The sequence below is a fragment of the Chiloscyllium punctatum genome, chromosome 3, assembly GCF_047496795.1.
Source record: "Chiloscyllium punctatum isolate Juve2018m chromosome 3, sChiPun1.3, whole genome shotgun sequence".
NCBI lineage: Eukaryota > Metazoa > Chordata > Chondrichthyes > Orectolobiformes > Hemiscylliidae > Chiloscyllium > Chiloscyllium punctatum.
Window position 1 is genome coordinate 45,247,080 of NC_092741.1, and position 16,261 is coordinate 45,263,340.

Below are 16,261 nucleotides of genomic sequence, written 5' to 3' on the forward strand. Positions count from 1 at the left end.
TTAACCTCTAGCAGGTGTTGTCGGAAAAAGATTCTCTTCTCTCTGTGAAAAATTGAACTGAGCAGGTGCAAGAAGGCACTTTTCACAAATATACAGCATATTAAGACAGAAGATTAGCTAAGACTGTTCAGGTTTGCAGGAAAAGTGTGTAATTTAATGGTACGGTTTCTGAGGTCAACAATGGTAGGGGGCAAGCCAATTAATTCCAATATTGTTGTTTGTACAAAAACTGGCTTTACCTCGAAAGGGAACTAACTCCATCCAAATGGAAGAGAAAACCCTGCCACTTACTTGTGTCTCAAAAAACAGAAGGGAGGTCAACTCAGATCAACAATTGCAATGATAAAAACAGATCAATCTTGGAACATTATTGATCATGTATATAATTTGAACATCTGATGATAATTTATTAGCTTTGTGTTGGGGTTTAACTTCAAACTATTGCAGCCATTTGTAGCAATATGAGAATTTGATTGCTGCCATAATTAACATTCCTCATATTAATGTTAATTTATTGTGATGCACTCAGTTGCTGGCGCAATCTCTGCTACTCATTTCAAGTAGCTCTACTCATTAATTACTGCTGGTTCAATTGCTAAGGAACTCTGACTTCGCCTAATTGAGTTTGTATGTGTCAAACAACAAAAGACAGATCTACATTTATCTTTAGGATGTCCTGAAGAGCTTTGTATCGAATGAACCCGTCCTGAAGTCCATTATTGTAATGTAGGAAACGTGACAATTAAATAGGAGTACAATAATCAGTTCTAATTACATATGTAGTGGGATAGATATTGACCAGGAGAACTCCATCACTCTTCTTTGAAATTGTTTTGCAGGATCTTTTAGACAACAAGACAGATGCAGTCTCAGTTAAATGCCTCATCAGAAAAATTAGGGATAGTCAGCATGGCTTTGTGCATAGGAAATTATGTTTCACAAATTTGATTTGAGTTTTTTGAAGAAGTAACAAAGATGATTGATGAGGGCAGAGTGGTGGATGTGATCTATATGGAATTCAGTAAGGCATTCAACAAGGTCCTCATGGGAGACCTGTAAGCAAGGTTAGATCTCATGGAATACAGTGAGAACTAGCCATTTAGATACAGAACTGGTTCGAAGGTAGAAGACAAAGGGGGGTGGTGGAGGGTTGCTTTTCAGACTGGAGGCCTGTGACCAGTGGAGTGCCACAAGGATTGGTGCGGAGACCACTACTTTTCGTCATTTATATAAATGATTTGGATGTGAACATAGGAGGTATATTTAGTAAGTTTGCAGATGACACCAAAAGTGGAGGTGTTGTGGACAGCAAAGGAGGTTACTTCAGAGTACAATGAGATCTTGATCAGATGGGCCAATGGGCTGAGAAATGGCAGACAGAGTTTAGCTTAGACAAATGCAAGGTGCTGCATTTTGGAAAAGCAAATCAGAGCACGACTTATACACTTAATTGTGAGATTCTGGGGAATGTTGCTGAACAAAGAGACCTTGGCGTGCAGGTTCACAGCTCCTTGAAAGTAGAATCGCAGGTAGATAGGATAGTGAAGGTGGCATTTGGTATGCTTTCCTTTATTGGTCACAGCATTGAGAATAGGCTTTGGGAGGTCAAGTTGTGGCTGTGCAGGACATTATTTATTCCACTTTTGGAATATTGCGTGCAATTCTTGTCTCTTTCCTTGGAAGGATGTTGCGAAACATGAAAGGATTTAGAAAAGATTTACAAGGATGTTGCCAGAGTTGGAGGATTTGAGCTAGAGGGAGAGATTTAATAGGCAGGGTCTGTTTTCCTTGGAGCTGAGGCTGAGGGGTTTACCTTACAGAGGTTTATTAAACCACGAATGGCATGGATAGGATAAATAGACAAGGTCTTTTCACTTGGGTGGGTGGGTGGGTGGGGGTAGCGGAGTCCAGAACTAGAAAGCACAGGTTCGGGGTGAGAGGGGAAAGACATAAAAGGGACCTAAGGGGCAGCTTTTTCATGCAGAGGGTGGTGCATGTATGGAATGAGCTACCAGAGGAAGTGGTGGAGGCTGGTAAAATTACAGCATTTAAAAGGCATCTGGATGGGTATATATAGGAAGGTTTAGATGGATATGGACCAAGTGTTGGAAAATGGGACTAGATTAGGTTAGGATATCTGGTCGGCATGGATGAGTTGGACCAAAGGGTCTGTTTCCATGCTGTACATCTCTATTGACTCTATGATAGTGTTGTAGCCCTTCAATTTTGGAGCATCAGCCTTCCGCAACAGAAACTGCAGTGTTATCAATCAATCAGGGTAGATTAAGCGGTGGTGTTGTATTTAACAAACAGTTGTTTGTACACAACATGTTAGCTGACTCATCCTCTGATGATAAGGCAAAAGCACGTTAATTAAATTTGTTCATTATGGTTTTTATGATCAAAATGTGGGAGTGTACCCTCAAATTTAATCTGAACATTACCATCTGGAAATTCAGCAAACCCAACTCAGCAAGTCAATGCTGAAGTGATAAAACCTGGGTGATTGACTGTAGTCAAAGTGAGGACTGCAGATTCTGGAGATCAGATTCTCCTGCTCCTCGGATGCTGCCTGACCTGCTGTGCTTTTCCAGCACCACACTCTCCACTCTGATTGACCTTGGTGGGCGGAATGGATTAGATGTGCTGGGATGGGGATGAAAGTAGAGGAGCTGGAGATACCTTGAGAATTGGAGGGAGGGGGAGAATAACCATCTCATGGCTAATGCCTGTGGTCCTGTTATCAGTGGTTTGCTGAAGCATCAGTGAGGCATCCAGTGGAAAGCCTCAGTCACAAAACACAATACCTCCATGGATGGTACTGGCCCTCCTAACTGGGCTTCGTTTAGTTCAGGCCATGGTTTTGTCTCAAACCGTGCTTGTGTTTCTATTAAAAAAGTGGTTGGAGGTTCCAGAATTAATAAGTTATTTTTCCAGCCATTTTAAATATGTCTTATTGTCTCTGTGAAGATATCATGTATTTATCCATTAGATATTGATTCTTAATTCTCACATGTATGGTAACTACTGTCTACTGAGATCACATTCAGTAAACCTATACCATATCTTTATCCATACCATAGTTGCTCCGTACCATATTCTAGTCCATCAAAGCGTGCCATGTTTGACGCTACTTCTGTTGTACACAGGACATGGTAGCAGACAATGGAGTATTGGGTATGAGGTAGGGAGACTTCAAAGACTCTGGCACCTGCATTTTCAAATAGGTCTGCAGCCTTTATCCAGGTTTTCAGGACTTCACTGGACAATCCTGGTGCATGATATTCCTTTCAAAACAAGCAAGAGGTTGATTAATTGAAGGAGAAATTTAAAATCTGTCCCCTCTTTCAAATTAAATCGGTACTAAACCACAGTTCTGAGACAGAATTTCAACCAACAATTCAATTATAAAGAACTAAACAGGATCTGGGTGTTCTTACAAAGAGATCTGGGTGTTCTTGTATACCAGTCAATGAAGGTAAGCATGCAGGTACAGCAGGTAGTGAAGTAGGCTAATAGCATGCTGGCCTTCATAACAAGAGGGATTGAGTATAAAAGCAAAGAGGTTCTTCTGCAGCTGTACAGGCCCTGGTGAGACCACACCTGGAATACTGTGTGCAGTTCTGGTCTCCAAACGTGAGGAAAGACATTCTGGCTGTTGAGGGAGTGCAGCGTAGGTTCACGAGGGCAATTCCTGGAATGGCGGGACTACCTTACGTTGAAAGACTGGAGCGACTGGGCTTGTATACCCTTGAGTTTAGAAGACTGAGAGGGGATCTGGTTGAGGCATATAAGATTATTAAAGGACTGGACACTCTGGAGGCAGGAAACATGTTGCCGCTGATGGGTGAGTGCTGAACCAGAGGACACAGCTTAAAAATATGGGGTAGACCATTTAGGACAGAGATGAGGAGAAACTTCTTCACCCAGAGAGTGGTGGCTGTGTGGAATGCTCTGCTCCACAGGGCAGTGGAGGCCCAGTCTCTGGATTCATTTAAGAAAGAGTTGGATAGAGCTCTCAAGGATAGTGGAATCAAGGGTTATGGAGATAAGGCAGGAACAGGATACTGATTAAAGGATGATCAGCCATGATCATACTGAATGGTGGTGCAGACTCAAAGGGCAGAAGGGCCGACTGCTGCACCTATTATCTAAAATTTGTTCAATGTCAAGGTTCTGGACTGATGCACTAAAACAGGAATTGAAGGACTTTTGAAGGGTACTGAGCTCAGGTCCCGACCGTATAAACTATTTTAGATAGATGTTTTTGGGGAGGAAGCCGGTAGAAATATCTTTTCTGATCTCATTTATTATGTGAGAACAGACATGGTGGCTATTCTTCCAATTTCTTTCCTGATTTAGATGGGAGGGGCTATCACAAGACCTTCCATTCAGCATCCCCCACAAGCAAACTCTTGCACAGAGGCCAGAAGGGAATTGAGAATCAAATAGAGTAGAAGCAAAGCCTACAAACTAACCTGGGCAGGAATGATTATTCTAAATCACAAGCCTGTTGGTGTTAAGAGTTTTGTAAATGAACTCCGATGCATCAGACTAGGTCTAATGGATATAGTTTAAAAGGGGCAAAATGAAATTAATTCTCTCCGAGGGTCATGAGTCTGCGAACCTCTCTTCTCTAGAGAGTGGTGGAAGCTGGATCATTGCATAGTTTTAAGGCAGAGATAGAAAGATTTTGAACTAACGGGAGACAAGGACTGGCAAAGTAGGCAGTGATATGGTGTTGAGACAACAAACAGCTTAGCTATAATCTTACTGAATGACGGACCAGACTCGAGGGGTCAAGTGGCCTGCGCCTATTCCGAATTTGCTCCTATTTGTATTGACACAGTGGTATCGACCTATCTAACACTGACAAACCATTGTATATCCACAATAACAAGAGTACACAAACACAGCATAGCTTCAATAAAACACTATACCACCTTTAAAGATCAAGTTACTCTTATTCATACATCAAATACTAAGTACTATTGTACTTTAGTAGCATGTGATGCTATTGTGCAGCACATGCAAATGACAGAAATTAAACAAATAAAAAGATCTGAGAAATGAAATGCACAATTGTCTATTTTTAAAATTGCATTGGTAAACATTACTTATTTCACAGTTACAGTGCTGACTTCAAAGTAACCAAGTGAACAGACTGCCATTCATTCCAAATATATTGAGGTGTAAACTGCAAGTGTACTGTACTCTCAGTTAAGCAAGTCTTATACATTTACAAAAATAAAAGCTCTACTGCTTTCTTATAGAGATGGTGATGATAATAATAATAATAATAATAATAAAAATAATAATAAAAATAATCTCAGTCATCCAGTTTTGTTCAAAATGAGTAGGGGGAACATAAACATTACTTAACAAATTCAAAACCTGTTAATAAGAACTTGCAAATTTTTTGTGCCGTGAGAATTCACAAAATTAGTCACTGAGCTACATGAGGTGATTTTCAGTTCGATGGCCAAATCTTGGTCGAAGAGGTAAGTTCATCAGAATGAAGAAAATGAGTTGGAGAGTCAGAGAGATAAGGGAAAAGATGGCGGCCTGATAGTAATGTCACTGGACTAGTAAGCCAGAGGCCTAGGTTAACACTCTGGGTAATGTGGTTCAAATCCCAACACAGAATTTAAATTCAATTTACAAAGTTAGTATCAGTAATGGTGACCATCAAAAACTAATAGAAATGTAAAAACTAATCTAGTTCATGAATGAAATCCTCATCCAATCTGTCCTGCATGCGACTCTAGACTATCTGCAATGTGGTGACTAGTACCCTCCCTCTGAAGCAGACTTGCAAGCCACTCAGTTCAAGACTAAATAGGTGTGGGCCACAAATGCTAGGTTGTCAGTGACACTCCTATTCAACGAAAGGAGAAAAACAAACAAACATTTATGGTTTCAGCAGCTCAAGATGGTATCATAAATTAAATTACTACTAAATTCAGGGATTCTCAAAAGATCAGAATCAGATCAGGGCAAATGTAACAGAGGGTTGTAGGACTGGAGAGACTATGGAGTTGCAGAGTTAAAGTCATATGGAAAACAAAGAGAAACTTTCAAAAATAAGATGTTGTTTAACTGGAAAATGAATGTAGGTTAGTGAGCACGTGGGTGATGTGCAAACTGGACTTACGACAAATAAGGACCCAGGAAGCAGAGTATTGGGTGACTTCCAGTTTACTGAGATTTGAATGTGGGAAGCCAGCCAGAATTTGAATAATCAAGCTTGGGGATAACAAAGACACAAAATCATCAGTAGATGAACCGTGGCAGGGCGTGCCTGGCGATGTTACAGAGGTGGACCATGATGACACAGATATGTGGTCAGAAGCTCAGATTAGAGTCAAATATAACAGCAAGGTTGTGAGCATTTTGGTTTAGTCTCAAGGCAGTTGTCAGTGAGAAGAACGGAGCTACAGTAAAGAAAGCACACCAACGCCTCGACTTCATCAGAAGGCTAAGGAAATTTGGCATGTCCGATGACTCTTACCAATTTTTATAGATTAACCATAGAAAGCATCCTACCTGGATATATTGCAGCTTAATATGGCAACTGCTTTGCCCAAGACTGCAAGAAATTACAGAGTTGTAAGCACAACCCAGGCCATCACTCAAATCAACTTTTCACCCATTGACTCCCTCTATATTTCCTTCTGCCTCAGGAAAGCAGCCAATGCAATCAAAGACCCTTCCTACCTACGTTATACTCTCTTGCACACTTTGCTGTTGGATAGAAGATACAAAAGCTTGAAAACATGTATCAACAGATTCAAAAACAGCTTCTTCCCCGGTCTTATCAGACTTATGAATGGACCTCTCAAACATTAAAGTTGATTTTTCTTTGTACCTTCTCTGTAGCTGTAACACTCAATTCTGCATACTGTTCAATTACTCTGATGTAGCTATGTCAGGTAAGCACGGAAAACAATACTTTTCACTGTATCTCCATACATTTGACAATAATAAAATAAAATCAAAGTCAGCAGCTAGGGAACAAATTTTAAAGCAGGGACCAAATGCAATGGTTTCAGCTGTTGGGAAGACAGGAGGCAAGTGACTTGCTGCAAGATTCCTAGCCTCAGACCTGCTCTTGTTGCCACTATATTGACATGGCTGGTTCAGTTCAGTTTCTGGTCAATGGTAGCCTCAAGTCCCAAGAGTGGAGGAATTCAGCAACAGTAATGCCATTGAATGTCAAGAGGTAATGGCTGGATTCTCTTTTGTTTGAGCTGACTGAGTGACCTCTGGTAGGTTAAAGGTAGGTTTCAGCAGAGTTTAATTGCCATGATTGTCTTACTCTGAATACTGCTATTCTCACTGTTTTTCCTGGAACGTCGGAGGCCGAGGGGTGACGTTATAGAGGTTTACAAAATTATGAGGGGCAGGGATAGGGAAAATAGGAAAATTCTTTTCCCTGGGGTCGGGGAGTCCAGAACTAGAGGGCATAGGTTTAGGGTGAGAGGGGAAATATATAAAAGAGACCTTCAGGCAACTTTTCCCACACAGAGGGTGGTAAGTATATGGAATGAGCTGCCAGAGGATGTGATGGAGGCTGGTACAATTGCAACATTTAAGAGGCATTTGGATGGGTATATGAATAGGAAGGGTTTGGAGGGATATGGGCTGGGATATCTGGTCGGCATGGACGGGTTGGACCAAAGGGTCTGTTTCCATGCTGTACATCTCTATGACTCTAAGTGATTTGCAAAAAGTCCTCGCTAGCAAGATTTGTTTAAATTTCTTAAATCTGAGAGATCTAAATGAGAAGTACTTGGTTCAATGGAAAATTGGGACCTAGTTGGGAGTGTTAATTAGACTTCTGACATTTCATTTTCAAGAACTGCGTGTAGCCTAAAATGATGGGAGTCTTCTGTGCACTGACTAGGGGGAGTTTAGTAAGAATGAAGGTCAACATCCGTTGCTTTATGACACAAATTGGTAGTCTTACTCAATGAGAGAGATAGGGGATCTTTATATTAGAAATAGAAAGTGCTAGACAAATTCAGCTGGTCTGACAACATCTGTGGACAGAGAAAGAGTTAACATTTCGAGTCCAAAGATTCTTCTTCAGAGATTACTCCACTGCTTTTTCCAGAGATGCTGCCAGACCCACTGAGTTTCTCCAGCAGAAACAGAAATTGCTGGAGAACCTCACTGGGTCTGGCAGCATCTGTGTAGAGAAAGCTGAGTCATCATTTCAAGTCCAGTGACCCTTCTCCACAACCCATTTCTCCAAAGGGTCTCCAGCACTTTGTTTTTTAGATTTCCAGCTTCCCATTATATTACTTCTAGTTAAGGGATTTTTATAGTGTACTCAACATCTAGTGTTTCCAATACAAACGTACCACAATTTATTGATCAAAAAAAGCTTTAAAAACTACCTCAGTGTCCTCCTTTGATCAGAATAAATTAGAATAACACAACACATGTTAGGAAACTGGATAACTGCTTTTCAAAATTAAATTACTTTTGGAAGTTATCTTACAAAACCTAGTTACAGGCCTTACCTTTGGGATCCCCACACTCAGATTTCTTACATCAATCTCATCAGGTAATTCAAAGGGTTCAAAGGGGTCCTGTATTGTGGTAGAGTCCTTTGGATCATGCCCCGCAAGTGTACCTATTCAAGTATTACAGCAAAATTACTAAAACCATAGCCCAAAATTAAAAGTAACCAGAACATAGTGAATGGCTGAGCTGGCACAATGGACACTGAACATCAGATCAGAAGACAGCATTCGAAAGGTTTCTCCTAGATGCTATTTTCTAAAAGCTGTTTTTAAAAAATATATTGTCCAACTTCCTTGTTTTTGGCTATACTTCCTAATCTTCCACTTTCACTTCCATCTGATATACAATGCTTGCCCATTTGTGTTACTACTCTTATGATGTCTACTGGAGAAGTGAGAAGTTGATTTTATTTTCCATTTTTATGGAGGGAAGTTGACAGTTTTTGTTCAAACACAGTGCGATGCTGATATTTGGAGGGCAAGCTTGAACCTAATGAGTAAACACGATCGGTCTATAAAATAGATATGAAAATGGAATTATCAAGAATTCAAATTCAAGAGAAAACAGACAGTGGTGGAATGGATGTGCATGTGGTAGAGAAAAATCCAACAGAGAAAAAAGTGTGAACTAATATATTTTGGCAACAGGACGATGAAACTAAATGTAATTATTATAAACCAGGTGTAGGGAGAGATCAAGAGACCTGGGGCTTTGTACTTTTAAGAAGAGATAATGGGACAAGTTGTGAAAGCAATTAATAAAGCACATGAGGAGGCAGGCTTTCAAAACCAGGCAGTTTTACTGATAGTAAAAGAAACATGCTTGTCCAACAGGTAGCCAGAAAGGCACTGTGGCTCAAGTGGTTCGCCAAGCTGTTGTTCAAAATACACCGTAAATATAACTCAAAGCATTTGCAAGGAGCTGTCCCTCTAATGTGAAGTTGTTCTGGCCAAAATAGATGGCGATATGTTCACTACTGAGTTAGTGGATTCAGCAACAGTACGCTAAAGAAAAGCTGGGGCATGGGAACGGTTCGGATTTACTGACATCAGGGTCCACAGAAGCTTCACTCGGATGTATTCAACTAGGTGATTCCAGATATGGAGGGACTGTCGTATGAGGAGAGGTTGTACTTTAGAAGAACGTGAGGTGATCTTAATGAAACATATGAAATTCTGAGGGCATTCGACAAGTTAGATGTGGAAAGGTCTAAGTTGCAGGGCATAATCTCAGAAAAAGGGGGCTGCACATTTAAAACCGAGATGAAAAGGAGTTTATTATCTCAGAGTGCCTGTCGAGGTTGGGCCATTAAGTAGGTTCAAAGCCGAGAAAGATTTTTAATCAATAAGGAAATCAGGAGTTATTGGGAAAAGGCAGGAAAGTGGATTTGACAATTTTCAGATAAGCCATAGTCTGATTGAATGGAGAACAAACTTGATGGGCTGAAGGGCCTGCTCCATCTTATGGTTCTATGAATAGATAGAGGTGTGAGTTGATACCTTCATAGCTATTCTATATTGTTCTGGAATGACATTCAACCACAAATGAGATTGAGGGAGGTGAGGGAGGGGAGAGAAAAACCTGGGTGAATGGAAATCAGAAGCAAATGAGTAAAGGGATGGGCGAGTGAGTGGGTAGGTAGGAGAGCCTGTGGTGGGACTGCATGAATGCCATGACCAGATGCTTCTGACCCCTATTTTGTGTGAATTCCTATTACAGATGAGGCAGTGTTAGAATTAATCCTAGAGAATGAAGTCAATTGAATTGTTGAAGTTTCAGTGTACAAGCATTTTGGAGATAGTGACCATAACTCTAAGTTTCAAAGTGATGACAGAAAGAGATAAGGGTAGTGCAGAGATTAAGTTCTGAGCTGGGCAAAGGCCAATTTCAATTTCATTAGATAGATCTGTAAAATATAGCCTGAGTGCAACTACTTGCCTACTTTGTCTACATTTGAAAAGTGGAAGCCTATTTAAAAGTAGCATAGTGAGAATTCAACCTTTTTGCATTCATTCACTCCCATCACATGCTCCACCTACCTACCTACTCACTCACTCACTCACTCACTCACCCAGGGCCAGCATGTTCTTCTAAGAATGAAGAGCAAGGACAATAAGAATTGGATGTCAAGGGATAAAGAGTTTGATAAAGAAAAAGATGGAAACATATGTCATGTACAGAGCATAAAAAACAGGGGGACCTTTCAAAAGTATACAAAGTATTGGAGGTTGCCTGAAAAGGCGATTAAGAGGACAAAAGGTGGCTACAAAATATCTTTGGCAGATAAGATGAAAGAAAACTCCCAAGGTTTTTTGTTAGTAACAGCAAGATGATTACCAGGGAAAGGGTACCATTACACCCAAAAGGGCAACTGTGAGGAGCCAGTGAATTTGGGTAAGGTCTTAAATGAATTCTTCTCACCTGTAATCAGAGGAGTAAGAATCATAGATTCCCTACAGTGCAGATAGAGGCCATTTGGCTCAGAGTCTGCACTGACCCTCAGAGCATCCCAGCTACTCTCTGTAACCCCACATTTACTATGGGACAATTTAGTATGGCCAATCCACCTAATCTGCACATTTTTGGACTGTGGGAGGAAACCAAACCACCCACAGGAAAACGCACGCAGACACGTGGAAAATGTGCAAGCACCACACCGACCGTTGGAATTGAACCTGGGCCCTTGGCACAGTGAGGCAGCAATGTTAACTACTGAGGTCGCCATACCACCCATACAATTATGTATGTAGTCCTAGAAATTCACTTATTGGGAGGGAAATAAAAGAGCGACTTTGAAAAAAAAATCTTTAAACACTGGAATATGCTGGCTGGAATACGCTAATATGGTTATGTGGATAGATTAGATAAAGTGAGGTTACTTAGAGTAAACATATTTGATGTATTTTAAAATCACGAGTTTAGATGGAGTGAATGAAGAGTGAATAACGGAGTGAATAAATTGTCCCATAGTGTCTAGGGATGTACAGGCTAGGGTGGATTAGCCATGGTAAATGTGGGGTTATAGAGACTGGATGGGATGCTCTGAGGGTCGATGCAGACTTGATGGGCCAAGTGGCTGAAGGGATTGACAAGAGAATGAGAGGCATCATGAAGAATGTTTGTAAGCAACAAGTGACAAGGATTTTGACTCATTCAGGTGCTTGATGCAGACTCAATGGCAACTTTGAAAATAATTATCTAATTAATTTAAAGAGAAAAGTTCTGACAAAGGGAAACAGAATAGGATTAACTGGATTGCTCAAACAGCTGTGCAGTTTCAATGGGATCCTTTTACAATGCACTATTACAAGGCGCTAATCGGTCCTAGCTGAGATGGTGATCAACAGCTGGTATTCATTGGTTAACTCACATCTTACACATGACAGAAAGCAACATGGAATCAAGTGAATGAGGGCCAGCTATCTGACTCATCATATCTATAAAAGGTATTGAAAATTTCACAAGTCAGCAGATATTCAACATGCCGGCAGCCTCCAAACTGAACAACAGAGGCCCTACAAGCAGCAAAGTGGTCTCTACGGTCATCTGCCGACTTTCACTTTGTTACAGGTGCTCCATTACTCGGAGGAAAGATCACTCAACCGAAATATTAACTGTGATTTCGCTCCATAGATGCTGCCAGACCTGCTGAGCTTTTCCAGCAATTTCTATTTTTGTCTCCATTATGCATGGTTGGAAGAGTTTTCTGATCTCTTTCGGTACTGGGGATATGGAGAGCAGATGGAAAAAACATGGAGGTGAAGCAGAGGATTGGCCATGATCATACTGAACAGAAGACCAGGCCTGATGGACTTAAGTGTATTCCTGTTACTTTTTCTTAAGTTCCTATAATTTAACAGAAGTGAATTAATCTTTTTCATACATTACTCATATGGGCTATTGACCCTCTGACACTTGGTTTTGAAGTGTGAAGTAAGCACAAATACAGAGATATTTTAATGAAGAGTAACCTACCTAGTACCGTGCTTATATCATCTACACACCTGGTCATAATACCAGGAACATCCATCGAGTTGACTAATGGTATGAGACCATGACGGGATAGCAAACCATAGGAACTCTTGAATCCCACAATACCGCAGTGGGCTGCAGGATTGCGTGTGGAACCACCAGTGTCTGAACCTAGAGAACTGAGAGAAATGTTGCACAATTAGTGTTGTGTGCCCGTGCCCATAGTGTTAGGTAAGTTAGTCAGAGGGAAATAGGACTAGGTGGGTTACTTTTCGGAGGGTCGGTGTGGACTTGTTGGGCCAAAGGGCCTGTTTCAACACTGTAGGGAATCTAATCTAAAATCTAACTGTATGAATGTCAAATTATCCCCTTCACTGGAAATTAAGGAATTCATCATAAAGAAAGGAATAAAACAACTAAATGGAGAATAAACAAAAATTGACGCATGATAAGACTGAAGATAAATTCTGGGAAATGAGCAATATGGAAACAGATGGAGCGCTGAAGATTCATCTGAAATAAGATTCAATTTGAACCAAATGTCACAGGTTTTGAGCCAGAACCCTAGTAAAAATGCTTCTTAATGATTCTGAGCTCAGGATAGCGATACTTGTTGATTTTCACAGGTATGGTTAAATAGGTTGTTAAGTCAGCATATCTGCTTCATCAGCAGTACACAAGAACAGTGCATATGCAAATGAAACACAGGTAGTAGTTCTCCAGGACTTTGAACTACCTGCTTTGTAGGTCACCCAAGACTCCGAAGAATATATTTTATTTTATGGACCAATTACATTAGAATGCACCTGAACATTCACCCTCAACAACACATGCTGTAGAAGCATGGGAACACCATGTCTTCAACATGCCTTTCAAATCATTTGCCATCCTGACTTGGATATTTATTACCATTCCCTTATTGCCATGAAACTCCCTATTACAGCATTGTGGGATGGCTTTTGTTATGCATTTGCAGCATCTGAGGAAAACAGGCCACCTCCACATTCTCATTGTAAGAGTGTCGTCCCATTTCCCTATTCCCGCATCAATCGAAGCAAACACTCAGACACAGTATCGTTTTACCTCCTTCATCTTTATTCTGGGCCCTGGAGGGAGAGAGAATGATCGCCGATGTGAACAGAGGCATAAGTTCTCGGTCTTCTCTCAAACAGCAGATTCCTAATATATTATATAGTCACTTACAGGGAGCAGCCTCCAAAGGCAACATCTATATTGATTGGGTGACTGTTACAATCAGCGTGCATTAACAGTAAACAGTAAACCATCTGGAATTATACAATGGATGTTCTTAACCTTGTTAACTGGCTTCACATAATGAATGTTTTTTCACCTTGTTAACCTACTACCCTTGCCTCTAGCACCTCATTGTTTACTGCAAGTTCTTATCTGATCCAAGTCATGCAAGCTGAGCCTTTGTCTCACACAAGCCAAAACTTAACTCTGTCCCTACCTGCTGATACCTTGTACACTTTCTCAAGAAGAGGAAAATAGTGGCGTTGTCACTATTCTTCACAAATTACTTTCTTTAAATTCTGGTAGAAATGCTGCTAACTAAAATGGAGTGTTTCAGCAAAGCTCCTGTACGTGAAAGCTAAGTGCCAATGGACAGTGCCTAAACTACGAACTGATCTTTTGAAGTTTGATTTTAGCTTTATTATATGTACCGCACTTTTTAAAAATCTTCAGTTTGAAATTATTAAATAGTTCTAAAAAATGTAAATCTGGGGACTGGGGAATAGAAATGTTTTGGAATACTCACGCAAAACATGTCTGTGAAGCCACTGCTACTGCACTACCTCCAGAACTACCGCCTGCAATAACCCAATTGGAATCTTCCAGTTTCTGGTCATGAGCAAATCGTTCTCTGTACTGTTCGGAATATCCCCAAGGATTTCTCACTGGTCCAAAAATGCCATCAATACTCCCGCTCCTAGGGAATTAATATTTGTTATGTTGTGACATTATGGGAACAGTTATTCATCAGGTTTTCACCTTTGAAGTAAAGGCTGACACCATTGAGGCCTCGTTATAGTTGGGAACCTGTCATCTCAAAACTGCAATTAAGAAACAGCTGAGATAACAGGAGAAAAAACATGCCGTTACAACAATGCAATGTATTAAGTATGGCTAGTCAGATCATTGCCCATAGAACACCAAAGCAGATCATAGCAATCACAACAGCCAGCAAATATTAGGTGAGATTCGAACATCAAAAAAATGTAGCGGTTATGGGAAAATAAATGAAAATGAGACTATAATAGATTGATCAACAGCAGAGATAGTGAACCTACAGAAATTTGTACCAACAATTCTGAAATTCTAAAATGTTACTGAGTAAGTCTGAAAAAGATGGAATATTTCAAGTACAGCTACTTTTAAATACAACACAGTGCAAATTAACATTACATAAATTGTCAAGAAAGAAAGAGTTAAGAACTTAAAACTCGGAGCAGAAATGGACTGTCTGCCTCCTTGAATCTGCTTCACCTTTCAGAACTGATCTTTCAATTCAACATCATTTTCCTACCCATTCTCCACAGCCTTGTGTTCCCAAAGTTTCACAGAACCATAGAATTTGTAGAGTACTGAAAAAGGCCAATTGGCCCAGGGTGTCCGTGCTGCTCCTCTGAACGAGCAGTGCATCTCTCTCGTCTTGGTCCCATAACCCTGCACATTCTTCCTTTTCAAATGACTGTCTGATAATCTTTTGAATCAGCCTCCATCATACTTTCAGGCTTTACATTCCAGATCCTAACCACTCAGAGCTTGAAGAAGTTAGTCCTTAGATCATTTTTGCTTTCTTTACTAATTACTTTAAATCAGTGCTCGCTCATTCTTGATTCATTCATGAGTGGCAACATTTGTTTCCTAGTTTCTGTCACGTTATGACTGAATAAATTAACCAGATCTCTTCTCAGCCTCCATTTCTCCAAGGAAAATAGTCCCAGCTTCTCAAGTTAATTGTCATATCTATAATTCCTCATTGCGGAAACCATTTTCATGAACCTCTTCTGCACTCTCTCAGATACCTTTAAATCTTTTCTCAACTAGAAGCAATATTTTAGCTGAAGCTGAACTAGAGCCTTATATTAGTTCAACATAATCTCCTGGTTCTTGTACTCTTTGCCCCTATTGATAAAGTCCAGAATACTGTCCAATTAACTGCTTTCTTAGTCTTTGCTACTGCCTTTAACGACTTGTACACATTTACACCTATGTCCTCCTCCTCCAGCACCTTTTGAGTTCTCATCTCTATTTTAAAATTTCTCTCTACGAGCAGCAAAAATCTCTATCCCAGCCTCAAAAAACTCAACAATGGAGGATCCACAACCTGGGGTAGGGAAATTTCTCCACACCTCAGTCCTAAAATAATGTATTGCCAACACATGGTTCGGACAGGTTATGTTCTTACCCCATTGCAAACTCGTCAAGATTGGTCTTTCCCATAAGAACAGCACCTTGATCCAGTAACCTCTGGACAACAGTGGCATTAAAAGGGGGAATGTAGCCTGCAAGCAATAGAGCAAACTCATTATGTACACCACAGGTTCCATGACAAAGTATAATTAGAGTGTGGAAACTACGAGTTAAATTATTTTCAGATTAAAATCATTTGTCAACATAGTTAATTTACTTCTTGTCTCGCCAGCGTGTGCACTGCCCTGAACTTTGCATTTGATCAAAACATGAGTGAAATCCGCACCTAGCATTTAAACCCACCCCGTATTGAAAATTT

At 40.4% G+C, this 16,261-nt stretch overlaps 1 protein-coding gene across 1 annotated transcript in view; it reads right to left on the reverse strand.

The window, feature by feature from the left end:
• The window catches only part of qrsl1 (glutaminyl-tRNA amidotransferase subunit QRSL1), a 47,721-nt gene that overhangs the window by 12,075 nt on the left and 19,385 nt on the right, over positions 1–16,261 (reverse strand). The window contains exons 4-8 of the mRNA XM_072552685.1: positions 15,938–16,034; positions 14,285–14,455; positions 12,508–12,683; positions 8,529–8,641; positions 3,095–3,287 (exon numbers count right to left, since the gene is read on the reverse strand). Coding sequence (XP_072408786.1) covers positions 3,095–3,287; positions 8,529–8,641; positions 12,508–12,683; positions 14,285–14,455; positions 15,938–16,034 — 750 coding nt within the window. The remainder of the gene's footprint in view (positions 1–3,094; positions 3,288–8,528; positions 8,642–12,507; positions 12,684–14,284; positions 14,456–15,937; positions 16,035–16,261) is intronic.